The sequence below is a fragment of the Culex pipiens genome, chromosome 2, assembly GCF_016801865.2.
Source record: "Culex pipiens pallens isolate TS chromosome 2, TS_CPP_V2, whole genome shotgun sequence".
Classification (NCBI taxonomy): domain Eukaryota; kingdom Metazoa; phylum Arthropoda; class Insecta; order Diptera; family Culicidae; genus Culex; species Culex pipiens.
In genome coordinates, this window is record NC_068938.1 from 116,655,911 (window position 1) to 116,679,716 (window position 23,806).

General features: G+C 44.0%; 2 protein-coding genes across 8 annotated transcripts in view; one reads left to right on the forward strand and one right to left on the reverse strand.

Annotated features, from left to right (window-relative positions):
* The window catches only part of LOC120424064 (probable ubiquitin carboxyl-terminal hydrolase FAF), a 406,051-nt gene that overhangs the window by 88,025 nt on the left and 294,220 nt on the right, over positions 1-23,806 (reverse strand). The gene's annotated exons all lie outside the window — the stretch shown is intronic.
* LOC120424067 (uncharacterized) lies at positions 7,671-12,195 on the forward strand. Its single transcript, XM_052708609.1, has 2 exons — positions 7,671-8,875; positions 8,931-12,195. Exons 1-2 carry the CDS (start codon positions 8,518-8,520, stop codon positions 9,221-9,223), a joined length of 651 nt encoding a protein of 216 aa, XP_052564569.1. The 5' UTR covers positions 7,671-8,517; the 3' UTR covers positions 9,224-12,195.

A 23,806-nucleotide genomic window follows, 5' to 3' on the forward strand; every position in this document is an offset into this window, starting at 1 on the left:
AAACACTGGAGACGCGACGAACCATTGCGAAAGCTGTCTTCGCTGCTAAGATCCTGACCGCTGAAATTGATTGCCCACATCTTTTATCCCTACTAAATACAAATATTTCTTCCAGAAATCTGCGTCCTCGAGCTGACCAGGGGCTTCTCACACGCTCGTTCGCAAGGACAGACTATCAGCGCAACTCTCCCGTGAGGTCCATTTCTGACGCTTTTAACGACGCCTACAGGTTTTTCGAATTTCACGAACCCGTGAGCAAGTTCCGCGAAAAGCTGCGCGCCGAGTTCAAGGAGAGGACACGAATTCGTTTAAGTAGAAACTAAAATGACAATTTTTTAACGCGTTGTAAATTATGTTTGTATTGTGCTACCTGTAATTGTAATTTATTTTATTTGTAAGAGCATCGAGCAATACCCAACCATTTAGACCATTTAGGTCCGATGGGTTAATAAACAATTCAATTCAACCTGAGAAATGGTAAAATCCGTTAAAAAACATTTTGACCCGATCTCACCCCACACCTTTGGATTGGTAGTCAGATACTCTAGCCATTTGACCACCGAGGGGTTGACACCCCTCGAGTGAATTAATCCGTAGTGGTGAGATTGCCGAGCTTCCGTGCCCGTGAGGTTACGGGTTTCGCCTTGTAAGCGGAAGGTGATGGGTTCGATTCCTGTCTGGTTCGCCTAAGTCAGATCCCTTAAAAGAGTAAATATGCTCACTGGGGGTCAGTATTCCCAGTAAGGGATGGGTTTCGACAAGCGGCGTGCTGGGTTTCCAATACAGAGGTCGTGAGTTTGATTCTCGTACCGGGATGATGAAGGAGAAGTTAAGGTCACAAGGTCATTTACAATATAATACAACAATCCCTTCCCCAACGATTCCCCTACACACCACACACCATTAAAAAACACAAAAAAAAACAAACCATCTCTATTGCAAGATTCTGCTCGAACCTAGGAGTCCGAAGGCTTAAATGGGGAGAGCACCCAAACCTCTTTCTACTCCAAGGAACCTTCCACCCCAGTGTTTGAACTGACGACCTTTGGATTGCGAGTCCAACCGCCGCCAGCGATTCCACCGGAGTAGGCTTGGTTTGGTGTGTTGTTTGTACTTATGGCATGGAGACGACTCCTACACCTAGAATGACTTAACGGCATAACAACCTAGGCCGGGACCGACATTTTACTTCCTCATCCGATGGAAGGTTGGAGCAGATGGGAATCGAACCCAGAATCATCCGCTTACAAAGCGGACAGCGTAGCCATTCGGCCACGCACTGCCACCACATACCATTATAATCTATGAATAACTCGAACCGGTTGGTACGGTATGTCTCCGGCTTCTTCTTCTTCCCCTGATGATTCTATGAAATGTGGGTTCCGTTCATAGAATCTGTCTCATGCGGTTATTGCAACGCAGTAGGCCGGGCCGCTTAAATGAATGTAATACACTTCGGGGGTTCTCAAAAGTACTGCAATCATTAATAATTACTCGACAAAACAAAACTTGTGTCAAGGGATTCACGATATCTCATCGGTTCCTCAGAGAAAAGGCATCCCCGAATCCGATGCAATCGACAGAATTTGATTTTATGTCCACGCGGACTGATGCGAATGTGGTAAATTTTTTAACATAAAAAAATCGAACAATTTAAAAAAAAACTTGCGTCTCCTCCCAACTATATGAGCCATCTACAAAAATATGGAGGCGCCTGGTGCATAGCCATTTCCTTTAAGCACAACGGAAACAACCAATACAAATGTATAAAAAAGTTGTCAAGATCGGGGGGTCCACAGCTAGCATTTTTTGTACGATTATAATAATAAATATTAAAAGTTTAAAATTAAAATATTTGAAAAACATTTTTTTTAAATATATTTGTTTACTAAAATTTTATGTTTCTCAAAGGTCTATGGGTACTTCGGGATGTCCATGGTAATCCAAGGACTCCCTAGAGTTAAGATCTATGAGTCTACCGCCGTAACAAGCAAGAGGTCGTCGGATTTTGACCCCGGATCATGTGCGTATAGCATCAGTGGATATGGTAAACTACTATATGAATGTATTGGGATGTCCATGGTCATCCAAGGACTCCCTGGAGTTAAGATCTACGAGTCTAGCGCCGTAACAAGCAAGAGGTCGTCGGATTTTGACCCCGGATCATGTGCGTATAGCATCAGTGGATATGGTAGACTACTATTTGAATGTAATGGGATGTACATGGTCATCCAAGGACTCCCTGGAGTTAAGATCTACGAGTCTACCGCCGTAACAAGCAAGAGGTCGTCGGATTTTGACCCCGGATCATGTGCGTATAGCATCAGTGGATATGGTAGACTACTATATGAATGTGTAGGGATGTCCATGGTCATCCAAGGACTCCCTGGAGTTAAGATCTACGAGTCTACCGCCGTAACAAGCAAGAGGTCGTCGGATTTTGACCCCGGATCATGTGCGTATAGCATCAGTGGATATGGTAGACTACTATATGAATGTAATGGGATGTACATGGTCATCCAAGGACTCCCTGGAGTTAAGATCTACGAGTCTACCGCCGTAACAAGCAAGAGGTCGTCGGATTTTGACCCCGGATCATGTGCGTATAGCATCAGTGGATATGGTAGACTACTATATGAATGTGTAGGGATGTACATGGTCATCCAAGGACTCCCTGGAGTTAAGATCTACGAGTCTACCGCCGTAACAAGCAAGAGGTCGTCGGATTTTGACCCCGGATCATGTGCGTATAGCATCAGTGGATATGGTAGACTACTATATGAATGTAATGGGATGTACATGGTCATCCAAGGACTCCCTGGAGTTAAGATCTACGAGTCTACCGCCGTAACAAGCAAGAGGTCGTCGGATTTTGACCCCGGATCATGTGCGTATAGCATCAGTGGATATGGTAGACTACTATATGAATGTGTAGGGATGTACATGGTCATCCAAGGACTCCCTGGAGTTAAGATCTACAATCGATGTAAAGTTATCGAAATATTTAAGTTTGAACGATGAACAAAAGTCCTTGCTTACCACTTTAGCCAAACGGCGACCTCTTTTTTGTTACGGCGGTAGACTCGTAGATCTTAACTCCAGGGAGCCTAACACATTTATATAGTAGTCTACCATATCCACTGATGCTATACGCACATGATCCGGGGTCAAAATCCGACGACCTCTTGCTTGTTACGGTGGTAGACTCGTAGATCTTAACTCCAGGGAGTCCTTGGATGACCATGGACATCCCATTACATTCATATAGTAGTCTACCATATCCACTGATGCTATACGCACATGATCCGGGGTCAAAATCCGACGACCTCTTGCTTGTTACGGCGGTAGACTCGTAGATCTTAACTCCAGGGAGTCCTTGGATGACCATGTACATCCCTACACATTCATATAGTAGTCTACCATATCCACTGATGCTATACGCACATGATCCGGGGTCAAAATCCGACGACCTCTTGCTTGTTACGGCGGTAGACTCGTAGATCTTAACTCCAGGGAGTCCTTGGATGACCATGTACATCCCATTACATTCATATAGTAGTCTACCATATCCACTGATGCTATACGCACATGATCCGGGGTCAAAATCCGACGACCTCTTGCTTGTTACGGCGGTAGACTCGTAGATCTTAACTCCAGGGAGTCCTTGGATGACCATGGACATCCCAATACATTCATATAGTAGTCTACCATATCCACTGATGCTATACGCACATGATCCGGGGTCAAAATCCGACGACCTCTTGCTTGTTACGGCGGTAGACTCATAGATCTTAACTCTAGGGAGTCCTTGGATTACCATGGACATCCCGAAGTACCCATAGACCTTTGAGAAACATAAAATTTTAGTAAACGAATATATTTAAAAAAAAATGTTTTTCAAATATTTTAATTTTAAACTTTTAATATTTATTTTTATAATCGTACAAAAAATGCTAGCTGTGGACCCCCGATCTTGACAACTTTTTTATACATTTGTATTGGTTGTTTCCGTTGTGCTTAAAGGAAATGGCTATGCACCAGGCGCCTCCATATTTTAGTAGAAGGCTCATATAGTTGGGAGGAGACGCAAGCAGAAATCCTTTGCTGGCGCATCCGATGTCGGTCCGATCGAGTTCTCGTGTAATCCTGGCTGAAGCAACTCTCCGCAGAATCCGTGTTTTGACGCAGCTGTCCCGGACCAGGAATTGTCTCAGCAGCTCGGTTGAGTCGCTGCTCGAGCGTTGTGATGTGGGAATATTGCCGACTGGATGCTACGTCCGGCACATCTCCAGCGATCACCCAACCCAGGTGTGTGTCACGGATTACTGGCAAATCGTCCAACATGTGTATTTGTTCCGATTTTAGCAACTTGAAGAACATAGAAACGCCGAGCAACAAGTCGATTCGGTCCGGTATGTGAAAGTTTGAATCGGCCAGTTTAATGTCCGTAGGAATTGGCAAATCGGACGGATTGATCTTGGCCGACGGAATCATCCCGGTCACCTTTGGGATGATGAAACACTCCACGTTTTCCGTGAAGTTGCTGTGTCGGGATTGAAGTTGGACTGTCGTCGCCTCTCGGATGTAGGCGCTCGCTGCTCCAATGCCGCAGATGGGAACACTTGCGGCCACTCGTTGTGTGTTTAAGCGACTTACCATTTGCTCGGAAATAAAGTTGACCTGCGATCCGTTGTCAAGGAGTAGACGGCACGGCACAGGTCGGTTCTTGTCGTCCCGCAGGTGGACGACCGCCGTCGGTAGTAAGACGGATTTAACCGTGTGAGTACGGTTGTACGTTGTCGATGGTTGACCTTGGTTGGAGAGTTGGCGGGCTGGCGGATGCAGGTGTAACAGCGTGTGATGCCGTCGCTGGCACTTACCGCACGATTTTTTAGACGAGCAGTTCTTGTAAGTGTGGCCACAACGCAGGCAGTTAAAGCATACCTTCTTCTCTTTGACCTTATCGAGGCGCTTGTACGCCGTCAGACCAGCGAAAGTCCTGCACTTGAAGGTTAAGTGATGCCCGCCACAAAGATCACATCGAAGTTTCGAATGTGTCCATGTGATGGCAGTGTTTGCGATCTGGTAAGGCTGTCCGGAAGTGGTTGGCTTGGAAACGGTTTGTTCTCGTTGTCTCGGTGCTGCGTCGCTGGTTTCCTCGCATCTTTCCAAGACTGAAACGCGGTTTTTGATGAACTGCACAGCCTCATCGTACTTTGGCAGTTCACCTCGTTTCACCGTGGCCTCCAAGAGCTTTCTCGTTACGTCGTCAAGTGCGTGGACTAGCAGGTAAACGACGAACTGCGTTGATACCCCGAGGAACTCCTGCTTGAGGTATTTTAGATTCTCAACATGGCCGACCACGGTTTCCACCAGCGCTCGCAGTTCTGTGTGGCTCTCCTTCGACATCTTCTGCAGGTTCAGCAGGCCACCGATGTGAATGTCGATCATCCTCCGATTGTCTTCGTACCTTTCTTCGAGCATTTCCCAGGCACCGTCGTAGTTTCCATCCTCGATAGTTTTCTCGTCCAGCGTCCCTTTTGCCTCACCAATGAGGGCTTCCTCCAAGCGGTACAGCTTCATCCTGGGAGTTTCGTTCGACCGGTCTACGACGTCACGGAACATCGTCTTGAACCGCTTCCAGTTCTCGTACTTTCCGTCGAACGTGGGTACGAGCCGCGGAAGAGACTGGTGGATGACAACGGGTCGTTGGGCAGCGGGTAGAACGGCATTGGATGTCACCGCGGGTTCAGGAACCAGGTCCTGCGCCCAATTTTCGAGCGTCACAAAGATGCTGTCGTAGTCGGTCTCAACGCTGAGTTGTAGGTCATCGTGCGCGTCTCGCTCGGCGGGATCCACGAGGGTGACAACCTTCTCATGGATGGCGGAGAATTCCGAGTAGGCCATCTCCAGCTTGCGTTGGTTTAGCTTGACTGTCGGGACAGTGCGCTCCGGCCGCGGCAGGTTGACGAGCTTCTGCTTGAGGCGGGTGAGCTTCTCCACCGCCTTCCCTCGGAGGTGGACCAGGGCGTTCAACTCTTCCTTGCGTTCGTCCTTTTCCTTCTTCGCCGGGGTGCGCGGAGTTTTCGGCGGCATTTTTTCACTTTTAGGTTAGGTAACCTCACTTGCACTTTTCTTTTCCGGAATGTTCTTCCACGGGAAGTTTTAGGCCGGTTTGCCTCACGGGTCTTCCACGTGGTGGTGCCCAGATTCCGAGACCGGTTTGTCTCTTCTTCCAGCGCACTAATGTTTTTTCGGGGTTTTTGGCCGGTTTGCCTCACCCTTCTCACTCGCGGTCACTTTCCACGGCTTTGAGGCCGGTTTGCCTCTCACACGCGCGGCGGGAGTCTTCTTCTTTACATCCACCGCCGGAAGTCCAATCCGGGTTGAAGGACCAATGTTCGGGCCCGGTCGTGGCCCAGGAAAAAGCGGACTGAGGTGGACTTTGCGGCAGAGAGTTCTTTGGCCGTGAATGTAAAAAAGAAGCACTCGGAAACGGAAACTTTCTTTAACACTACTTTATTCACTAAAACTAAGCGTAAGGTGTTGCTTCCGCGAGCACTTGTAAGCGAGTGATGAAAAAAGATGGCGTCGCTCGCTGTTCTCAACCGTTCTCTCTCCTTCTTCTTCGTCGTCGTCGTGCACAACGGCAGCCGTTGCGCACCAAGGTTGCACAAGGTGGGAAAACAGATCGAAGCAATCTGGCTGCGGCGATCGAGCAGAGTTGCCAATTTACCTCGATCTGTCTAGCAGCCAACAGGCCGTGAAGTTAATTTTTCAAAATTGAATTAAAAATCCATTTTAAATCCTTTGCGGTTGTTCAAAGGGTCATTGCACTCAGAAAAATAAGCTTTATCGTTGTGAGCAATGATATCACAAATTTAAGCTTGATTTTACTGCCGTTCTACGCATAATTGTCCCATGTTCAAAAAAGTGCAACTGAGAAAAACGCGATTGAAATTGTTCGACTGTTTTTTTGTGTTTCTACGCATAATTGTCCTGTGGGTCCCTTTTCACCCCATAAGTCTTTAATCATCCCAGTTAGCAGTTTATCACTCTTATTTGTAATCCTCTTGCTATTCTTTAGGTAAACAAGACACAATACTTCGTAAAACCGATAATTTCGTGAATGAAAATACTTTGTGGGACAATTATGCGTAGAAGTACAACGATGGGACAAACAGACTTGGTGTTGTTTTCAATGAGTTTCCGAACAAAGTACTAGATTTTATGTGTTTTTCGAATAAGTAAACGTTAAACTAAACCTAAAAATGACAAAAAGTCAGAATCGACCAAAAATGACAAGGGACAATTATGCGTAGAACGGCAGTTTAGGACCCAATTCCGCAAAAATTGCTTGTTGTTTTGAAAAAGTTGCTCTGACGTTTAGCTTTGATTCAACAAAAATCTTGATTTTCAAATCATCAAAACGTTTTGATGATTCAAATATGCCTTATTTTTCTGCGTGCTATTGCGCACCTTTGCCCCGTACTACACTATGATTTAAGAAACTGAGCCCATTGTTTCCTGATTTTTTAGGACACGATAGTAAAATCCACTAACGTGAGCAGGATGCACGATTTGTGTACAATGGACTTTCACTTTGTTTGGCATGGCATAGTTTAAGGATGGTTAGCACCATTTCCACCTCTTGCTTCAGTGAGCTGGGGTGGGTCAAATCCGGGTATCTTCTTGTACTCCTCCTAAAATCAATTATTAACCCATAACTAGACTAAGGTTTAAATTAGAGCTCAATTTGACTACGGGAATCCTGTTCGGAGCGGACTGTATTTCACTTAACTTCTCGGCGAACTTGGGGAACCAGTTTTGAGAGGGTCGGAAGTATCGCAAGCAAACAGTAAACACTAGAATTTCTCTCACTTCTTTTATTTACTAAACTAAGTTAAACTAGGTGATAAAAACAAGCGTCTCTTCCGACGATCGCGACGAGGTGACTTTACGTCCGACCGGTTCGGCTGCTTGCGATGAACTTAACTTGACTTTGTTCCGACGCGCAAGCTTCTCGTCGCTTCTTCCTTCGTTGCGCGCCAAAATCCTCTCGCTCGACCGTCGTCGGGCGTCGTTCGTTCTCTTTCTGTTGTTGCGCCGTCGTCAACGACGCCCGTTTCGCGCGCTCTCCGTCGTCGTTGACAGCAAAGCAGGCTGCGCTGCCATCGTCGCACGACTGTCATCGCAGCAAGCACAGGGCTGCCAAAACCACTCCAAATTCCTTTCGAGCTGACAGATTCAGGCTCGAACATCCTCCACCCGCGAAGAACTGTAAGCGTTTTCCAAGCGATCCAGATCTCTGACTTCCGCCTTCTAGTTCTGGCCATACGGTGACCAGGCAAGTTCCGATCAATTTCTTCGGGGGGCTTTCGTTTCCGCAAGCTGATGCGAACCTGTTTCATCTCGTTGTTCCAAATTATGCTTAGCTTCGTGTTGTACTTACAGGTCGTACTACTTAGCCGTTGCTGGGGCTGCCTTGCTTGTTCCTTGTACTGACCGCCATGAGGGATGAGCTTCCTTGCTCCCTGGTGCTTACCGATCGTCGGGAACCGGCATTTCCCTTTGCTTCCACTTGGACCATCTCCAGTGCCTCCAGGTGATGTCATGTGCTTCAGAGGGTCAGCGTACACCGACCGCCAATGTGGGTGGAATCTTCCAGAGCCACTCTTCTACTTCATCATCATCGCTGGTGCTGCAGCTAGCTGTAACATCGACCGCTCATCAATCATTAGTAGTCTGCCAAATGCAGCAGCCTTCAACGGCGTAATTGTCCGCGCCGCCGTTTGCTCCACGAGCCACGCTTCGATTGCTGCCGAGCGCTGTACATTGTCGTCCTCGTTGTTTGTGCCATCGCGTGAAACGGCAGGTAAAACTTCTTGAATCTCGTTGGATCACTCACCACTACCCTTGCTTCCTTGTAGGCCTCATCAATTCCACGAACTTCGATGTACTGCTTCAACTCGGGTTCGTCCTTAAACGCCGTGGCTTGAGCCCGCTTCTTCGCGTGCTGTGCTGCTTCCAGTTGTGCCGTCTGTGTTCTGGCGGAGCTTCGCCTAGCGCAAAGCCACCAAGTTGGCTTTGTCAGCGAGTTGGACTCCCGCAGGAATCACCGAGATGGTGGAACGTGGCTGAACCCTTTCGACGCCAGCCAACTCGTTCGCGTTGTGTATGTCCAGAGTTTTCTTCGTCAAGTGTGTGTCGAGCTTACTTGTGATCAATAAACCACGGCAGGGGTTTGGGCCGCAGGGTTGTAACATGGTCACTCTATTCGTTTAGTTGTTTTTCATTTAGCTATAATCAACTAATATAAACAAGTCTAACTGAATCAAGGGTTTGTGTCGAAGCTAGCACATGACAAGCTTTAGTAGAACAGTGCTACACCTCACTTCCTCACACCCCCGCCAATCCGTCCGATAAGCCAAACAGTCCTGGAGAAAGCACAACTTGCACCACCACGTATGGGAAGACTTGCTGGGTTAAACCTGCTGAGAGGAACTTGCACGATCAAGCCCTCTCGGAAAGTCTGGAATGAATTAGAACAGGAAAGCTGCCTTCAGTAATATTCCCAAAATCTGTTCGGGTAAATTCGTTACTCGAAACTACGAAATTTCTCAGAATATTGACTTCGGTTCCCTGCAGACTCGCCAGTTGTGTCCAGTGTTGCATACGCAAGATATGGACGTCCCTCGTCAGCTCGACTCACTGGTGGTAGTGAAGCTACCGCGCAGTCGATGTCACAAGAGCTGAACATCAACCAGAACAAGCTCAGCTGCCATCGCGCGCAGCCAGCGCGTTTGGCTCGGCCCATTTTAACTTGTTGTTTCGTCTTGTAATTAGTGAAATAAATGTAGTTTTAATGTGTAAATATTGTCTTAGTGCCTCACGACCATCACCACCTCGTTCACCCAAGTCGAGGACATAAAACCAGTTTGTTTACAGTTCCAGAAGTTAGACGATGAGTTTGGGAAAACTTGTTGCCGAGCTGCTGGCTGCTGGTTCGAAGGTTCCTGCGGCGTGTTGAACGACTGGCTTGGTTCTCGTGGCGGGTTGAACGTTCGGAAGTTCCTGTTTCTGTTCCCTTGAGCTTGGAACCCACTCGGTCCGGAGTGTGGTTGAATCGCGTCGACAAACTCCATCACTTCTGCTCCAGCTTCTTCCTCTTCGTAGTCAACGTGATGAACCTGCTGCTGTTGCTTAGCCAGTAGTTGCTGCAGGTGAGTATACTGTATAAGTTTTTGACCTGTAGAAGGTTCATGCAATAAATGCTGTTTGATCCTTGCTAACTCATTGATGTAGAATCTTGAGTATATATACAACAACATCCTCGGAACACATTTTTTTCAGATTGATTTGTCTTCCAAGTTGTGCCACAAGGAATTAATTTGTCGATCATATTTGACCGCACACTTTTTATGTAGGTAGGGGAACAGCATCTAATTAAATCGTGCCTCTAATTTGGCCATATCAGCACTTTGACGTTCAATTACAACTCATAAAAAGCGTTTTCAACTAAAATCGAGTGATTAATAGCTTAATAGAAAGTGAGCAAGCAAGTTTCTCTATATAGTTTTGCAAAAAAAAAGTTGTTTAAATAGTTAAATTCAGCAAATTGGACGGAATTAGGAACGAGTTCTTAACCTGCCAAACATATGAGAATTTCCGAAACTATTCTCTTCTTCGGCGATTGTCAGAATACGAGTTTGACGTTTTGTCACATCAGCTGCATCCTTACTGGGAATTTTGGAAACACATTTGAAAATGGCGGATAAGAGTTGAAATGGAAATGTTACGAAAAGTCTAATTTCGACGTCGTCGTGCTGTCTTGTCGCAACCGCCATTTCGACGTTCCGAGAAAAACGTGTTTTAATGTATAACCTTGAATCTAATCTAATCTAATCAGACCCTAGCGCAGCCAATCTTTCGAAGGGATCCTGGAGAGTGCCTTAGGTTAGATGACGCCTAGCACTCTTCTTGTCATTTATTAACATTTGTAGTGCGCCATTGCATCGAAAATGCATTGAAACATCACAAGCGTTAAAGCGGCCAGGCCTACTGCGTAAAGCCGTATCGCAGAGATGACTCGTAATTGGGTTGAGTTTGAGCACTGAGTGTTCGAACAACAACACAATTCTGAATCGACAGGGGAGGAAGAAGCGTGGGGACACACCACCATACGCTCCGAGATTTTGGTTGTATTCGTTGGGAGCACCATGCTAAGAAGGTTTGGTACTCCGGGACACTCTGGGATGGGACATTGTATTTCCACGAATGCCCTGGACACTATTTGCCGTGGTTATAGCGCCACAACTCGCTCTCTGTAACAGTATTTCTAATTCCAGTCCACGCTCACCAAGTCGTCATGGCCTAGTGGTTAGCATTTTTGCTTACCAATCCAAAGGACGGAGGATCGAACCCCGCCTCGAGCGACTTTGATTTTTCGTTCATCATCATCATTTAAAATTTATGTGTTCTTAATTTTCTCGTTGGGAGCAGATAGGAATCGAACCCAGAACCATTCGCTTACAAAGCGAACACCGTAACCAGTCAGCCACGGCCGCTCCTCATTGTTTTAATGTTTAACCTTGAATAAAAAAAAACTAGAGCACGCAATGTAAACAACAACAAACACGTTTTGTTTGGCTGAGCATTCTGTGCATTGTTCCAAAGTTTGGTTTAAGTTGGTTGCCGGAGATAAATACAAATGTTTACGGTAGTCTAACTTACACGTGCGTCAAATGCGTTCTGACCTGAAATCGCTTTGGCCAGTTGTCGCACTTACATCAGTTTTCAGGGAGTGACAAGATAGCACGACAAGATTGAAACTACTTTCATATGAAAAGTGACAAAAAATTTCGGAGCTTTTTTGGTTTTCATTGAATACCTCAGGATTGAAATCGAATTTTGGGAATCTGTGAAGGTAAAAAGGTGAGGCATTGTGAGCTGCACAAAATGGCGTTCTTAACTCAATTTGGCCCAAAATGCACGTACGACAAGTTAGCACGACGGCGACGAATTTGGACGTTTCAAGCAATTGTTTGCCTCATTTCCCATTAAATAATGCAATATTTGCAAAATACAATATAATTTTTGAGCAACCAGTATTAAAGGGCTGTAGGTAATTTTTCTTTTTTACTTAGAGCAATTCTCTCAGTTTTCGGTCATTCGTTTTTTTTGTTGTATTTTTTAATCCTGCTGAAATCGGTATGCCCGAAGAAGCCATTTTGCATCATTAGTTTGTCCATATTTCTCCCCTAGGCTCTTTTTTTTTTAATTTGCAAAAATGGCATTTTGGGCGCCTTGGGGCTACCTGAGGGGGCGCTCTATCTTTTTCAAGAAGGCGCAGCACAAATCGGCAACTTGGCAAATTTGCAAAATGCAAAGTTTCTCTTGGGCCCTACTGAGGGCGCCAAATTGTTTAAGGAGGGCGACCTTTTTGTTAAAGAACTTGTTAGTCGACGACTAACCTCGACTAACCTACAGCTCAGCCCTGATCTCCCTTAGGCTCTTTTTTTTTAATTTGCAAAAATGGCATTTTGGGCGCCTTGGGGCTACCTGAGGGGGCGCTCTATCTTTTTCAAGAAGGCGCAGCACAAATCGGCAACTTGGCAAATTTGCAAAATGCAAAGTTTCTCTTGGGCCCTACTGAGGGCGCCAAATTGTTTAAGGAGGGCGACCTTTTTGTTAAAGAACTTGTTAGTCGACGACTAACCTCGACTAACCTACAGCTCAGCCCTGATCTCCCCTAGGCTCTTTTTTTTTAATTTGCAAAAATGGCATTTTGGGCGCCTTGGGGCTACCTGAGGGGGCGCTCTATCTTTTTCAAGAAGGCGCAGCACAAATCGGCAACTTGGCAAATTTGCAAAATGCAAAGTTTCTCTTGGGCCCTACTGAGGGCGCCAAATTGTTTAAGGAGGGCGACCTTTTTGTTAAAGAACTTGTTAGTCGACGACTAACCTCGACTAACCTACAGCTCAGCCCTGATCTCCCTTAGGCTCTTTTTTTTTTAATTTGCAAAAATGGCATTTTGGGCGCCTTGGGGCTACCTGAGGGGGCGCTCTATCTTTTTCAAGAAGGCGCAGCACAAATCGGCAACTTGGCAAATTTGCAAAATGCAAAGTTTCTCTTGGGCCCTACTGAGGGCGCCAAATTGTTTAAGGAGGGCGACCTTTTTGTTAAAGAACTTGTTAGTCGACGACTAACCTCGACTAACCTACAGCTCAGCCCTGATCTCCCTTAGGCTCTTTTTTTTTTAATTTGCAAAAATGGCATTTTGGGCGCCTTGGGGCTACCTGAGGGGGCGCTCTATCTTTTTCAAGAAGGCGCAGCACAAATCGGCAACTTGGCAAATTTGCAAAATGCAAAGTTTCTCTTGGGCCCTACTGAGGGCGCCAAATTGTTTAAGGAGGGCGACCTTTTTGTTAAAGAACTTGTTAGTCGACGACTAACCTCGACTAACCTACAGCTCAGCCCTGCATATAATTTTCCATACAAATTTGGCAGCTGTCCATACAAAATGATGTATGAAAATTCAAAAATCTGTATCTTTTGAAGGAATTTTTTGATCGATTTGGTGTCTTCGGCAAAGTTGTAGCGTTGTAGGTTTGGATATTGACTACACTGAAAATACACGGTAAAAAATGTTTGGTGATTTTTATTTTCACTTTTTGTCACTAAAACTTGAATTGCAAAAAACATTTTTTTTTTTTGATAAGCCGTTTTATGACTACTATGGTTATAAAATGCCAACTTTTCAGAAATTTCCAGGTTGTGCAAAAAAACTTTGACCGAGTTATGAATTTTTTTATCAATACTGATTTTTTCAAAAAATCGAAATATTGGTCGCAAAAATTCAACTTCATTTTTCGATTTAAAATCAAATTTGCAATCAAAAAGTACTTTAGTGAAATTTTGATAAAGTGCACCGTTTTTGAGTTAAAGCTATTTTTTGGTAACTTTTTTGAAAAAAGTTGCAGTTTTTCCTTTTTTTCAATTAGTGCACATGTTTGCCCCCTTTTGAAAAGAATATTTTTGAAAAGCTGAGAAAATTATCTATATTTTGCTTTTAGGAACTTTGTTGATACGACCCTTAGTTGCAGAGATATTGCTTGGATATTGCCATGCAATGGTTTAAAAACAGGAAAATTGAAGTCTCACCCAAACAACCCACCATTTTGTAACGTCGATATCTCAAATGCACAGCAAAAAAAGTGTAAATTTGGAAGGTGTAATTTTAGAAGGTTGAATATTACCTCTTTTATCTGGGTGCAGAATAGTGGTTCGCAAAGCGGCCTCAATTTAGAACTGTCAAAGCGGAACCAATTTACTGTTCGCAAATGCTACCAAGAAGTGGCAAGTATTGGGATCGATCTATAACTTATTTTGTTTTGTCATCACGTGGAAAACAAAAAAGGCCTCTTTTGACTTCCCATCCCAAGCGCAAAGCACTTAATTTTTCAGCAAAAACTTTAATATCAACAGATCCTATTTGTTTCAAAACAATTCACTTAAGCAGCAAAAAATATGTCACGCTTGAGCTTGAACATAGCCTTTTACTTTGTTTATGTTAACAGCTGTACCCAAGCATGGGTAAATAACAAAGGAAATGCGTAATAATACCTTTCTCTGGTATAAATACCAAATTTTGGTATTTCTGGACCCTTTAAAATTTGTCTTAAGGATTATGCAAGAGCAAAATGTGATATCATACCAATTTAAGGTATTGTTTTGATATTGCAAAATTGCAGAATTTGTCAATGGTCGAACACCATTTTTTTGAAATTAAATATGTCTTTATTGAACTTTCTTATAATAATTACATTTCATTTACATTCTAAGTGGTATGGCTACATGCTCTTCATCTTTGTTGTATTTTTCGTTTTCTTATTAACTGTTCACATTCATTTATTTACTTCAAATTGTTTTACATTTTTGCATTGAATCGAATACATTTGGGTAAAAAAGAAAAAAAATCACTTCAACAACTAATCCTAACTTAAAACTAAAAAAGCAAATTCATTGAAATATTCAAAATCATTAGAACGAGTAAACTACGAACTGTATTTTAAGATAAATCCTCCAAGCGTTCTTACTTGTTCCGCACGAGTTTTGCAACCACGCAGTGTTGTTGTCATCTCGATGAAAATGTTCATAAGTTCTTGTGGTGAAAACAGGTCACTACTGCCTTCATCCGTTGATGCTGGTTGGTTTTCCCTCGGTTGCTGACTGAAGCTAGGAGGTGTTGTATTCTCTGCAACTTTTTGCCGCTGATTCAACGGCAATGGCTGCAGATTTGGAACCACTCGAACAGATCCCACTCCAGGTGACGCCAAAGCAGGAAAATCCACGTCCGTGAAAGTTGGTGGTGTTTTGCGACGATTTGGTTGGTGCCTCGTCGTCGCTTGCTGCCGAATTTTCACAAACTCAGCACGTTTTGGGCAGCTTCGATTCTTGGTCGAATGGTCGCCGCCGCAATTGAAGCATTTGGCTTCAATGTTCTCGTTGATTGTTTCGCATGCTTGAGTTTTGTGCTCACCTCCGCAGGTTGCACAACGACTCTTGATGAAACAGTTCCTTCCACCATGCCCAAACTGCAAACAGTTCGAACATTGTGTCACGTCACGGTGCACTGGACGATAACGTTCCCAAGTCACGATGATGTTGAAAATTGCCCGAACTGCTTTCAGCTCAGACGGCGTTGTCGATCCTTTCTCGAGATGAACCAGGTAGAGTTGATCACGATACTTGATGTCCTTGTCGTGTCTCGTCATCTTGAAGACTTCGATCACGTTCAACTTAAGAGTTTTGAGCTCTTCTTTCAGCACACTCACATCCATGTCGTACAGGCCACGGAGGACCTGTTTCATGGGGCGTTTACCTGGATCGTCATGGCTGTAGTATTCAATCTTTGTGTTGTTCAGGAAATCCCGAACGTAGTTGTAATCCTTTCTGGTAGGTAGCAGAATTTTGAGTCCATCAGCACACAAGCGAATGGAAGCTCGTAAAGCGCCAGATTTGATAAATCCGGTCCGCCACTTTTCGCACCGAATCCGATGACGATGTTTTCACAAAAATGGGTGGCAACTTTCCCCGCCGTTCAAATTCTTCCTTCTCACTCACGTCCACAGGGAGGGTAGCGAACTGGTTTCCAGACAATTTTTAAGCGTCCTTGCTCAAACTGCCTGGCTTTGCAGGAAGCGCTTCGGCATTCTTTAGCTTCTTTAAATCTGCCGATCCTGCTGGTGAGGACCGCCTCTTTTTCTTGCCGTGAGGCATTTTTTGCACTTTTTAGCACTTTTTTGGTTTGTGAGGGACGCACGTCTGACTCGCTTCTCTGCTGATCGCAGACTATGGTGGTCGAATACCACATTTTGGTATTCTTTTGGTATTACAGTATTTTATCAAAACTACTGAAACTATGGGAAAATTTTGACAAAATAAACAATTTTGCGCTAAAATGATGTCTCAAAGCGAATGACTTCATTGAAAACGGGAAATTTCAAATATGGTTTTAAACATTTTTGATATACCCCCTAAAGAAATGACTTGAAATTGTGGAAAATTTTGTAAGTCAGGATGCCACATTTTGGTATTGAAGTGTTTCATCAAATACCTCTTAAACTATGGCAATTTTTTTATAAACTTTGACGAGATAATTAATTTTGCGCTAAAATTATTTGAAACTCAAAAATGTTAAAGCTGATTTTCATTTTTTTTTATTTACCCACAAAGTTTTTTTTTAAATCGTTGAAATTTCTCTAAGTCAGGATAACCAAATACTTTGAAAAACGAGTCAATCGACAGATTATTAAATTTTGGTGATTTTCAATCCAGTTTCATTTTAATAACACTTATTTTTCAATCTTGTTATTTTTCAGAAGCTTCAAGAACTTCAAGCACAGGCCGTTCATCAATGACAAATGCATTCGATGTGGTGAAGAATATCACTAAGTACAACAAGGAATCAGCAGTTGAGTAGATTTGGCTCTTGCATATGGATCATTTCCGTTTTTTCACTAACTGCAACTGCTGCACTAACACTTTGACTTTTTTTTTTTACTTTCGCCGACGGCCATGGCGGCGGCCGCGACGGCGGAGAGTGAGTGGACGGAGCACAGGGCTGAGGATGGAAGGCTGTACTACTGGAACGCGGCCTTGAGGAAAAGTGTGTGGGAGAAACCGGACGGGTTTCAACCCAAGACGCAGGCGGCGACGAGCATGGAGGTGGAAAACTCCGAAGGAGGAGGAGACGACGGGGGCGAATTTCGTCCGGTGGTCAAGGTTCGCCGCAGGAGGCTAAGGAGGAGATCAACGTCGGCGATGGCGGCAACGACGGCGATGTGGAGAAACTTCTCAGCAACAACAAGTTCAGCCCGCTAGCGGAGGAGAGCAACAACATCAACAATGCGAACCCAGGAGCAGAAAAAACCATCCCCGTGGTACCAGCAACCGGCAAGTCGGCCGGGGAGAAGAAGCAGCCGCCGCTGGTGGTGAAAGAAATGAGCTTCGCTCGCCTTGCGAAGGTGATGTCGTCATGTGATGTCCAGCCGGAACACAAACTGACACGGTACGGCACAAAAATTACGTGCTTGTCGAGCGACGACTTCGACACGGTTCAAGCCCACCTGACGAAGAACAAGGTTCAGTCCTACACGCACGGAAAGCGCAGTGCGAGACCGCACCGGGTAGTAATGCGAGGTCTCCCGCACGTGGAACCGGATAACATCAAGGAGCTGCTCAAGACGGAACATCAGCTGGACGTCTTGGCAGTACACGCCATCAGGCGGAAGCAGCAGCTTCCCTCCATCGATGAGACGCCTTTCATCGTGCTCTTTCCCAAGGGGCACACTAGTATCAAGGAGTTGAGTAGCAAGGTGAAGAAAGTGGGACCAGTCGTCGTCCGGTGGGTGGCCTACCGCAACAAAGAACCGCACGTGACCCAGTGCAAGAACTGCTTGCAGTTCGGTCACGGAACAAGTAACTGCCATCTCAAAACCAGGTGCAGCAGCTGTGGGGGTTCCCACAGCACAGAAAAGTGCAAAGCAGAAACGCAAGCCAAGAAGTGTGTCAACTGTTCTGGATCCCACGAGGGTCTGGACCGCAGCTGTCCCAAACGTGCGCAGTTCATCCAGTCGAGGCAGCAGGTGTCCAAGCCGAAGCCGCCAGCATGGAAGAAAGACAAACAGACTCCGGCAGGAGCTGTGTTTACCGCGGCGGATTTTCCTCCGCTACCTGGAGCGGTACCGGAAGAGAAACATCCTCGTCCCACAGGAAGAAGTAGCGAAAGTAATGGCGCCGGCGCCGGTGCAACCCCGAAGGAGCAACAAGGTGAACGGATGCTGTACAGCGAGTCGGAGCTGTGGGCCATTTACCGAGACTACAGAGTTCGCTTGATGCAGTGCAAGACACCCGAGGAACAGATTGACGTGATCGCACACTTGCTGACACATGGCACGAGAAAATGATCATCTAATTCAGTTACAGTTTTTTTTTATTATTATTATTTATTATTTGTTGTACTCTTGATCCTCGGTCCTAACCTGGTCGCAGCACCTAAAAGGACCTAATAAAAATAAGTTGTGAAGAAAAAAAAAACTGCTGCACTAAAAAATGGTATGAAAATACCAAATTTTGGTATTTCTTGTGCAAATACCAGCGACCAAAATGTGCTCTTGGTTGCCCAATAATAGAAGGTAAAATACCATGAAAACATACCAAAATCATATATGTGGAAAACCACAGGAATACCAAAACATGATTTTCCAAGGGCGCGGGAATACCTAAAATTTATACCAAGGCAATACCAAGTTTTGGTATTCAAGCAATGTTCAAAAATCCAGAAGACCTCAACTTGGTATTGAAATGGTTTTATTTTGAAGTATTATTATACCCTTGGAATAACATGGTTTGGTATTGTTGTGCCCTTCCACATACAAGACTTTGGTATGATTTTATGGTATTTTACCATCTATTTTTTTAAAAAAAACTTCATCATCCCGGTACGAGAATCGAACTCACGACCTCTGGATTGGAAACCCAGCACGCCGTTACCCGATCAGACGGTAATAACTAAATTCATGCCAGTTCAATAACAAATACTGTTAAAATAACAAAAAGTGTTATGGAATATTCTTGCAAAATCCATTTTTGCATAAGAGTTCAATAACAGTTTATGTTATCATAACAAAATTTGTTATTGGTCTGATATTGGTTGAGAGCCAAAACAACTTTGAAATAACAATAACAAATGTTGTTATGGAAGAATAACTCCAATTGTTATTAGGATGATCGGATTAGTTGTTAAAATAACAAAAAATAATAACAAAGATTTGTTCGAAGAATAACTTAAAATGTTATTAGTCTGTTATTACAATAACATTTCAATAACAAAAAAATCATAACGGCGAATAACAAATCTTGTTATAAATAACATAAAATGTTATTGGCCTGGTATTTTCCAATATCAAAAAATGTTATTCCGGAGTTATTTCCGTCTGCTCGGGTAGTCGATACCCATCCCCTACCGGTCAGTATTCCCAGTGAGCATATTTACTCTTTTAAGGGATCTGACTGTGCCGAGCCAAACAGGAGTCGAACCCATCACCTTCCGCTTACAAGGCGAAACCCGTAACCTCACGGCCACGCAAGCTCGGCAAAAATCTATTACTGGGTCTAAAAAACAGACTATGAGGATTTCTATGCTCGAGAAAAAGCTTTCCCCTTTAAAAAAAAATAAAATAAAAAAAATATTTTAAAGAAATTAGATTTTATATCTGGGAAGAAACAGCTAAGTATACTTTAAGGTAAATTTGTGGACCACATTTGTTGGCTTCTTTCAGTTATAATTATTGGAATTTAAAATTTACACTATCTGAATAAGAAGATTAGAGAAGAACTTGAACATCGAACATTTCACATACAATGTTCGAAACAATTTAGAATTTTTAAATAATTTTCTGATTAGTTTATATAATTTTGCTTTGATATTTATATGTTCAAAATTTCCCGGGAGTCTCGACCGAATTTCCCGGGAATCGAGAGGTCCAAAAATGGTCGATTTCCCGGGAATTTCCGCTCGTCACCCTCTAGATGTAATCAAACGTGGAATGTCGTTGTCAGGTGGGCGGTACATAGCATGGATGATGATTGATGATGTTTCATTTTTAATAATGACCGAGATTTGATGGTGCCCTTGTTCTGTTTTGGCGACTATAACTTCAACCTGTAGACCACCGCGGATGAAGATGACCAATCCCCCAGACGATTTTTCTCGACACGACCAGATACTTTCGTAACCAGGTATGTTGTAAAAGTGTGATCGGCCTTTTTTTATCCAAGTTTCTCCAATTATAATCATGTCGATGGTAGTTCTTAATTCTTGCAGGAAAACGCAGAAAGAATCTAGTTTTTCGAACTGGTTCATGCCACGTATGTTAATTTGTAGGATCTTGTAGTAGCAAAGTAGCAGTATCCAATGGGAAGGTTTGAGCTGCAGGGTCGTCGACGAAGGTATTAGTTGCTTGATGTTCTAGGTACATAGATGGCATACTTTAGTTACTGCTTTTGTACTGTGGCTGGGCTATTGCTTTGACCCAGAAGATTGGAGTTTCAGTATATCCTGACGCGACTGTATGGGAATCGCCTTTGAGTGTTCATTTTTACGTATCATTATAGCACCGTTCCGACCAGGCCAGACGAATCGTAGTTCCAACTTGTCTTGTAAGCTTCATAGTTCATGCAGCAGTCTCATTGAGAGCGGTGACAATTCATCCCGAATCACCACCTTCGCGGGTTTCCCTTTGGGACCACTAAAACCTTTGATCATCGAGGTGTCCATCGGACCGAAGTCTTTCTTGCGCTGCATAAAACGTTCCTTAGCCCGAATGCTTCTAAACGAGACGTTTATCGGAGAGTTCTCAGACTGGCGGCCTACAATCCGCTTTCTGGCTAGGATTTCGTTCTTTACTTCAGGACAGTCTAAAGAATCGCATAGCTTATGTACGATGACTGAAGTATCTTCTTGGGGGCTTCTTGGTATTCCAAGTACTATTGAATTAGTCGCTAGTTGAGCTCGGAGATGGCTATCGAAGTCTACCTCAGCGCGATAAACACCATCTGTGATGGATTGGTTGTTTTGCGACAGGCTTTTGATCGACATTTTTAGGCGATCGTTTTCCGTGCGCAGCTGCTTTACTTCGTCTTTTAGTATCATCATTGCGTTGATCATATCATCAAATTTCCCGGAAAGAAATTGCTGGCTTGCTATCAATTCCTTACAACAGCTCATCGTTTCTTGCTGCATCGTTGCAATGTGTTTTGGCAACTCTGCCAATTTCAAATCCATGGTTAGAGTGCTTCCCAAGAGATGGCGCTAGTAGTCACAATGACAAACGTGGAGGTATGGTAGTGTGCGGTCGTGTATATCGAAAAAAAAAGACGATCACAACACTACTCACAATACTAACGCAGCAACTCGTTGTGTGTAAATGTCCAGTGGTCAGCAAAATATGTCAAGCAGCGAGGCAGCGAGTGAACAAACAGCGAACGATGAGCAGCAGCAGCAAGTGGATTAGGCGGGGATGGCGAGGCAGGGCGGCACGGCGGTCAAATAAAAACAGGCAGGAGAAAAGGCAAGGAATGTACAGTTGGCTTGGTGATTTTGTATCGATTGCGATAGCGGTTTTACCAATTGGTTGTGGCTTTGATATAACTGAAGCACACAGAAAAAAATCAATTCCCGTAATCGTGAATTAAGTTCACGAATGTGAGATCCACGAATGAAATTATTCATGAGTATGGTGCATTTGCACCATAAACGTGAATATATTCCTTCGTGGTTCTCATAATCGTGAACTGATTTCACGGTTCCGAGAATTGATTTTTTTCTGTGCAGGCTAGACTTACAGTTTGAGCGACGTGGTGAACGGTGGTGGCAAATTGCAGAGGAAAAGTGGATAAACGAGCGAGGATTTCAGCAGCAAACGCAACAGTTTTGATAGGCTTTTTCAGTAGTGATATGACAGAAGCGGATGTCAGAAATTCACTTGTGGCAGGTAGGCGGCTCTTTGTTTTGGCTCTATGCACTGTGCTAGCGTGAATTTTCCACTTTCCAACACACAAATTCACTTAACTCCATCAACCATATATACGGCAATTTCGGCAATTATTTCAGGCGGGTCGAATCACAACAGTTTACTCCCAAGGCAGTGTTGCCAGTTAAATAAAAAAAAATTACCGCATTTTTTTTTCAGTGTAGTCCGTATCCATACCTACAACTTTGCCGAAGACACCAAATCGATCAAAAAATTCCTTCAAAAGATACAGATTTTTGAATTATCATACATTATTTTTTTATGGACAGCTGCCAAATTTGTATGGAAAATTATATGGACAAACTAATGATGCAAAATGGCTTCTTTGGGCATACCAAAGGCACTTTCAGTCGGATTAAAAAATACAAAAAAATCGAATTACCGAAATCTGAGAGAACTGCTCTAATGCAGATGACTCGGGCCAGGCAATCCACGGCTCTCTCGTCCAGTTCATGAGTATATGAGATGGCCCTGGGCTGTTTTGAGACGGTGTTAGTAGTTATATAATTGTTTGATATGTTATACCTTGTGACATTATTTTGCGACTACGGATCAATTCAGTTCTATGTATGTATGTATGTATTAGGGTGGGTGCGGATTTTGAAAAGTTCTCAGATCAAGTTCTGGTGTGGTTCCCCTTGTAGGGCATACCCATAGGGACTCTCACGCCAAATTTCAGCTCATTTGGTTGAAAACTGGCTTGTCTCAAGCGAGTTCAAGTTTACATGGAAATTACTATGGGAAATTTTGAATTTTCGTTCATTCGCTCCTACAGGCCTGGGGAAAACATGTAGAAACTTCTAGGATGGCCAGAAATGAGCGGAATCGTCTGGAGAACAACTTTCCCTAAGAGACCAGGTCGATTCGTTCAACCCCCATCGAGCTCAACGGCAATACATCCGGGGTTTTCAGAACCAACGGTTTTCCCCAGAAGAGCATCAAATTTTCCTTAGCATGCTATGAATGCTTGATGAACACCGCGACGCCGCATGTCAAACAGCTACCACGTGATTGTAAAATTTGCGCCATAACAGTTTTTTTTTTCTTAATTGGAGGTTCAGAATACAGCTAAATAGTATCAGGATCACCATAAATGATAATTCTATAGTTCAAAAAGTAATAAAAAGTATTTTTTTATAGGCGATGCTAGTCCACGTGGTAGCTGTTTGACATGTGGCGTCACAATGTTCATCAAGCATTCATAGCATGCTAAGGAAAATTTGATGCTTTTCTGGGGGGAAACCGTTGGTTCCGAAAACCCAGGATGTATTGCCGTTGAGCTCGATGGAGGTTGAACGAATCGACCTGGTCTCTTAGGGAAAGTTGTTCTCCAGACGATTCCGCTCATTTCTGGCCATCCTAGAAGTTTCTACATGTTTTCCCCAGGCCTGTAGGAGCGAATGAACGAAAATTCAAAATTTCCCATAGTAATTTCCATGTAAACTTGAACCCGCTTGAGACAATCCAGTTTTCAACCAAATGAGCTGAAATTTGGCATTAGAGTCCCTATGGGCATGCCCTACAAGGGGAACCACACCAGAACTTGATCTGAGAACTTTTCAAAATCCGTACCCACCCTAGTATGTATGTATGTATGTATGTATTCAGGGCCGTATCTAAGGGGGGTGTTATGGGTGTTCAACACCCCCCATGGAAAAAAATGGCTTACACCCCTAACGCCCCGACAAAGACACGGCCCGAAGGGCCGC

What these genes read in the sequence shown, in the direction of transcription:
- LOC120424067 (XM_052708609.1), top strand. Translation starts at nt 8,518, where the DNA reads ATGAGCTTCCTTGCTCCCTGGTGCTTACCGATCGTCGGGAACCGGCAT. An exon ending in GCCATCGCGTGAAACGGCAG is followed by an intron (nt 8,876 to 8,930) that starts GTAAAACTTCTT and finishes GCTTCCTTGTAG; the next exon opens with GCCTCATCAATTCCACGAAC.